At 26.6% G+C, this 7,248-nt stretch overlaps 1 protein-coding gene across 3 annotated transcripts in view; it reads left to right on the top strand.

Moving 5' to 3' along the window:
• The first annotated feature begins 5,038 nt into the window (after positions 1 to 5,038).
• LOC122633791 (estradiol 17-beta-dehydrogenase 11-like) overlaps positions 5,039 to 7,248 on the top strand; it is a 23,321-nt gene continuing 21,111 nt past the window's right edge. The window contains exons 1-2 of one of the 3 annotated variants that reach the window (XM_043822144.1): positions 5,039 to 5,111; positions 5,868 to 6,083. In XM_043822144.1, the coding sequence (XP_043678079.1) occupies positions 5,939 to 6,083 (145 nt within the window). In that variant the 5' untranslated portion in view covers positions 5,039 to 5,111; positions 5,868 to 5,938. Of the gene's footprint in view, positions 5,112 to 5,792; positions 6,159 to 7,248 lie in introns of those variants that run through there. The other 2 variants (XM_043822142.1, XM_043822143.1) reach the window with 2 other exon arrangements.

Below are 7,248 nucleotides of genomic sequence, written 5' to 3'. Positions count from 1 at the left end.
GGTAAATATCCTGATTAATAATGCAGGAGTGATAAATATTGGGATTTTCTGGAAGACTCCGGATAATCTTCTTAGTCATGTAATGGAAGTGAATATTATTTTTTAACTAAGGGTAAAATTTTAGTTAAGTAAAATTATAATATATTTCATATACATTCAATTGTAAATGTATTCATTTAGTATTATTGTTTGATTTTGTTGATTATTAACAAAAATACAATTTCTTAGACTTGGAATAATATATTCATTAATATTTGAAGAGAGACCTAAATAATTGAGAAAAGTTTAGTTATGATAATTTAATTCAACTAAGTTTTAATAAAAATCATCAATCTACGGAATAAATCTCTTAGTGATATTTTTATTTTTGGTTTTCTTTGTAGGATTAGTTCACTTTATATTGTTACTATTACAACTATTGTTAATATTATTATAATAACACAGGTTATAAGTATTTAAGAATCAGAATAATGAGAAGATGAAGAAGTAACTTTTAACTAGACGTCCAGAAGTAATTTAAATGAAATATTTCGCCATTCATTCGACAAGGATACGATCTTTGTTTTTTCTTTGACCTCTACCCTGTAATTTTCTTCTGCGCACTACTTTTCATGTTTGCTAATTTCTCTTTCATAATCATATCTTACTTATCAATAGTCATCATATTTTTCGTTTCGATCACCTTTCTATCGTTTCAATTTCTATCGTACTCAATTGCACCTATTTGATTTCGCTCGTAGTCGCTCTCCTTGTACTCTCTACTCGGAATAATTCTGTCTCACTAACCAACCTGTACATATTATTATATTACGTATTATGATAAAAAGATTCTTTATTTTTATTCATATATTGTCTGTTATAAATGCATATATTAAAAATATTTTTATGATTTTATAATGATAGTAATATATTAAACATAATAAATTATGTACCTATATATGTATATGTATATATGTAAAGAATAGATACTACCACAATTTCATATTTTACTAGCAGCTTATTTCAGGAAAATTGATTACTTTTCTGCGTGTGAATAAGAAATAGAGACATCTAAATGAATTTCAATATGTTTCTATATATATATTTTTTATTTATGTATATATGTATATTTATATATGTATATGAAAATGTATACGTTTGCAAAAATAGGGTGCGCTTTTGCATATATGCATATACGTAATTCAAATAAAATATTACCAGCAAAGTTCTTTTTCGTTTTTGCTTTTTATCAAATGGAACGGTTTAATTATTATTAATAAGTATCGTTCATTACGAAAAAACTCTTACAACCTCCTATTCAATTTATATTCTTTTTTTCTATCGAAACAAATTATTGAAAGATCATATATATCAATTCCAATTAATCTAACTCTATATACATCAAATTTCTGGAAAAATATATATATGTAGGAATTCCGGTATAAATCGTAATGCAATTGTCCTTCTATGATTAATTTACTTTAATATGTGTAAGAATTTGGACATAAAGAGCGAATAAAATAAAACAAAAGAAGTGTCCGCACAACGTCGTACAAAATATTTCAGATTTCCGAAAGGAACCATTCATCTTCTATATTTCCCATGTTTAAAATTTAAAGGCATTGACATATACACCAATAGATGGCACGACGCATAGCTTCATATATATATATATATATATATATATATATATATATATATATATATATATATAAAGTGCAAGCAAGGAAACAGGTTCTTGAGTTGGGTCAATAACTTACGGCTGGAAGGTACTAGGTTCATTAAATCAAACCGGTTAGCACTTTTTATAAGAAGAAGGAATAAAATCAAATAGCTCAACACTTCGTAAATAAGCAAAATCCAATAATCACGTTATTTAGTCGTTAAATAAATTTTATTAAAACTTCTTTTTAATAGGAATGCAGAATACACCATATTGCAGCGTAAATAATGCGCAATGTTGCATAGTATTGCGAAGAGAACCGCCCTATTACTGCAGAGATGAATAGAGAATGAATGAGTGGGAATGTGTTTATCTCGTTCGACAGAATTATGATAATGAGAAGAGAGGCTAATTTGGAATTATCTGTATCCCCTCTTCTCGAATGTTATTCTATAGCTAAAGGACGTAAGAGATGGAATTATGAAACTATACGTACTCACTATACTGAAGAGTACGATTTCTTTATACATTACAATTTTCGTTTTACCTCACATTCAATTTACACTACCGGCCGTTAAGAATTTTCCCTTTGAAAAATTCTCTTGGAAATTTCTCTTGGAAAAATTAAAAAAAGTATGAAATAACATTATACTTACAGATATGAAATTATATTACAACATGTTATAATTGATACATTACATTTCTATACACGTTACACGTAATTGTAATACTTCTCATTATATTCTTCAGCTCTTACGAAAATCAATAATTTCTTACGAATTATATCTCAATATATTTATTTTTTTTTTATATATCTAGTATAGGATAGCTAAATATATGTATTTATAAATATAGTATATAAATTCCTATATATATATATCACTATGAATGCAATAGAATTATTTTCTTAATATCATTTTAATATGCATAGATAAACACATATAAAGAAAATATGAATGAAATAAAAAAAAGATCTCACAAATCATCAGTCTGTTGGCGTAAGAAATCACTTTTTTTAATTTCCTCCTTTGTAATTTATATTGTTTTGTTACACTATTTACGTTAGTTTATTGTCGTAGGTTTAGATGGTGTTCATATTTCTGTATAATATATATATATGTATAAAAGAAATACAGAGATAGGTTTTTATCTGATGTCAAAGTCCAAACGTATTGTGCGTAGTAGAGGTATAAAAACGAACTTTTTCTTGAATCCATAAAACAGGAAATAATCACTGCTTTGCGATATAAACAGTTTCAAAAATACCTTCCTTAGGGTGAATGGAAAGAAAAATACTAAGAATAAAATACGGAGTTAACAAAAACTAATCTCCATTTTCTTTTTTCAGTGATAAACATCATATGAAACTGATTTATATTGTATTTATTATACTGGAACAAATTATTAAAAAATCATATAGTTTACATAATTATATATTTTTGTCTAGAATCATTGACAACTTGATATATTTGTTTTCATAAGATTACTTTAATATAAATAGTTATATAAATATAAAGAAAAAAATAAAATAAAACAGAAAAAATAACTTGCAAAAGTTCTTCAGAAAAATCTCTTTCTACTCAAATAATAATCACATTAATTGGATACACTTCCTATACTTATTTTGCGTTCTTTGTTTATGAATAAGTGCAACTACAATTTTCATTAATTTTTTCTAATTTTTTACTTTGCAGCTAGTTATGTATATCACTGTTATATATCAACTATTAATAACTACATTATCTGTCTTATGACAAATCTCAAATTTCTTGCACGTGTAGTAATGACGAAGTTTCCTATTCCTTTACCCATACACACACACGTACACACACATTAAGCAAATGAAGTAACAAATTCGTAAGTAAGTGTTACATACTTACGTAACTCAGAAGCGATATAAATAAAATCAAATCAGTCAAAGTTTTTGGTGAGCAAAACAATTCTAAAAATCACGATATTGAGATATTGCGAAATAAACCGTCATGCCACAGTAGAGATTAAAACGAAAGTTTGAGTGATAATTAAGAATAAAACAAAAATGGTTAAAGCATTTTAATAATTGAATAGCTTTAACTGAATAAGGATCAATGCTAACTGGTATTATTCTCCTTCCTCTTTTCAAACGACAGTTCGAAATTAATTATAGATAAGCGTTAAATTATGAAATCGAGCATACTAACTATATTCAGTTTTCCATTTTTCACTTTTCGTTTTAATTTCATGGCTAACACGCATTAACTGTCCCTAAGAACATTCATCTTAAAAAAATAATAATAAAAAATTAGAAAAAATAAGTTTTATTTCTAGGTATAAACCTGTTAAAACTTTGCATTACACACTTTTATCCTGGCGAGAACGATTAATAATGATCAACGTTATCTGAAACGAGTTTATTTATGGTTACGAAAGTTATGTCCATACTTTTATCCTTCCTCTTTTAATCTCATGTTTCAGAGAGGCAAATATATATTTATAAATATATAATACATGTACGGATACGTATGACAACTTGAAAACTCATATGTGGGTAGAGATGCTGTGTGTATTTATATATATATTTGTAATATGATTCAAATAGTGTTACAAGCAAAATGATTATCTGATTTTTTTTTCTTTTTCATTTTTGCTTCTTATCAAACGAAATAAATTATTTCTTGCATTAGTGATTATGAAAAAATTATTACGTTTCAATTTGATTGAAATATTCATTTTTGAATTAGGATATCGATAGTTGTTTCTAATCTTGTTATTGCCTTTTGTGACTATTTGAAATCTTTGAATTGAATTTTTCGTGCAGAAATATGATTCAAGACAGCAATTGATCACGACATAAATTTAAATTAAAATCTTCACTAAAAATCATTGATATTCTCTCACAATCTTTTTCAAGTAGTATTGCACTTATAACTTATAATCTGCTCTATCTATCGCCATATTATACTATATCTCTTTTTTTTTTGCGCAGAAGATCGATAACGTGCACCTTATAGATTTATCTTTTTTTCTCTCTCCTTCTTTCTGTCCGTCTCTCTTCCTGTTTTTATTTATCTCATTTGACGACAGAAAATAAAAATATTCAGCTTGTATATACTCTACTTGAGTCACTCTTTTTCTATCTTTTTTTATTATGTTAATTATTCATATTAATTCCATCCTACCTTATCGATATCGAAGATGTACACAAAAAATTAAAAGTTAATTGATAGAAGATATTGTAAATTATTAAAATTAATTTTTTTTGGATTTTTCACTGTATAAGTACCTTACTATGCATCAGATGGTATCGTGTCATATGTGCAGGCCTCAATCAGCATTCAGTATATCGCTGACTGTGAAGAGAAGAAGTGTAGTTTCTTTCCAAAATAAGGAATTTTGATCACTTGGACGATATAGAGCCATTATTTATTTACAATTTTTCTTTTATTTCTTTTATCCAGGAAGAGACTCTATTGATTGTTGATTTTTTCATGTAAGTTATATGATTCGTTGGAATATTTCTCTCTGTACACGTTGGTATTAATTTTAGTTAGTAAATAAATTTTTAACGGGTACGCAATGTAGAAAGGTTAGATCTGATGGTCTGAAGACTACCTGCCGAGTTCAGGATTAATCATAATGCAATATGAGTTCGTTTCCGAATACAGTAAATAAACAATTTTTTTTTATGAGTTGGTGTATGATAATTTGAAAAGAAAATATTTAAGTACAGAATAAATTTTAAATAGAGAGTAGATTCTTAAGTCGATCGTAAAAATATATTTCTCGTGATATTCTATAAAGTGGATATAGGAAACGTTCGTGGAAGAAAGAAATTGATAAGAGAACTTGATCTTACGTAAAATATAAATGCAAGTCAATTATTATGATAACAATATTAATAATAATAAAATAATTGTTAATAAACGTTCATATTATGATAATAATAAAAATAATGAAGATAGTAATAATAATAATTATAATAGTAACGCTATTATATGCTAATAACTGCTCCAATAGTAGCAATATAATAATATTAATAATGATAGTAACAATAATAGTAATAACAGTAATAGTAGTTGTGATATATTAAAAATAATAATAATGACAATAATAACAACAACAACAACAACAACAACAATAATAATAATAATAATAATAATAATAATGTAGGATGGAAACAACGAATAGAAAATAACAAAAGAATAAGTTATAATTGATCACATGAATGAATCTGTCCTGATTATTGAATGCAGAATATTTTGTAACAATTATTGCACCGCAAGACAAATTAAAATAACAGTGAAAATTAATATAAACATGTGGAACGTTCGAAATGTTCTCGAATTTATTATATTCGGGCTTATTGGAATAGTCAAAAGTATTGTGAAATTATTCATTCCGATGAAATATCAAATGAAGAACATTTCTGGCGAAATAGCTCTCGTTACTGGTGGTGCCGGAGGTCTTGGAAGAGCATTAGCTCTTAGCTTAGTGAAGCATGGTGCAATTGTTGTTATTTGGGATATCAATCAAAAAGGTCAGTTGATTTTGTTATTTTAAATAACTTTTCAAATTTTCCATTAATTCAAAATTATATACGGAATATATAAAGAAATCAATTATAACGACTCTTACATAAGATATACAAGATAATTATAAAGAAATTAATGACAAACTACGAAACAAATGTTGGTATGTAAATATCTGTATTGTATGATATTTCAGTACCGTTTATATATAAAATTATGAATTGTTAAATTTAAAAACTTCTCATCACTGTAAGAATGAAAAGAAGTCGTATAAATATTGATATGAAAACGCTTTCGTTTCAAGTTACAGATATTTTTATTTGACTTTTTTATTTTGGCAGAAGATTCAGTGAAAGTGAAGAAATCAAGTTTTCATCTTATTTCTATTACACGCAGTTACTTCTAATTTCTTTCTAATAGTTTTCTTTTGCTATTTTTCAGGTATCGACGAAACATTGAAATTAATAAAAGCTGCGGGTGGTATTTGTTACGGATACATTTGCGATCTTCGTAATCGCGAGGATATTTATAAAACGGCTAAACTAGTTCAAGCGGAAGTTGGTCAGGTGAGATGACATTTAAACATTGTTAAGTATTTTTCAATGAACATAGTGAGAAATACTGTTGAACTTGACTGGAACTTTTGTTTAGAGCGCTGCTGGCTATTTTCTTTTTTGAAATCGATAGGTTTCAAAGCGTATGCATTGTCGTATATAACGAGAAACTTGCTTAGAAAGAGATAGTAAATAATAAGTCTATAACGGAGAAATTTTTTTTATACCATTGTCCTATAATCTATACTTTGCTGATATTTAGTGTTATTTATGCGCATAAATACGAGTTTGCTAGATATTACACTTTCTTTATTAAAATTATTCAAAAATTTTTAATTTGTGCTGTTCGATATTAATCTCATGAGCTGAGATGTTTCGCGGTCAAGTATCACACATATGAGTTGTTTGGCTCATAGCTTGTTAGATAATAATTATTTAACGCTGTGCTATCATATACAGAAAATAGTATATTTATATTGATGTTCTTCTATAATTTGTAGGTAAATATCTTGATTAATAATGCAGGAGTGATAAATATTGGGAT

Source organism: Vespula pensylvanica, chromosome 13 (genome assembly GCF_014466175.1).
Source record: "Vespula pensylvanica isolate Volc-1 chromosome 13, ASM1446617v1, whole genome shotgun sequence".
Lineage (NCBI taxonomy): Eukaryota > Metazoa > Arthropoda > Insecta > Hymenoptera > Vespidae > Vespula > Vespula pensylvanica.
Note: the sequence above shows the minus strand (reverse complement) of the source record. Positions and strands in the feature narration are given on the sequence as shown.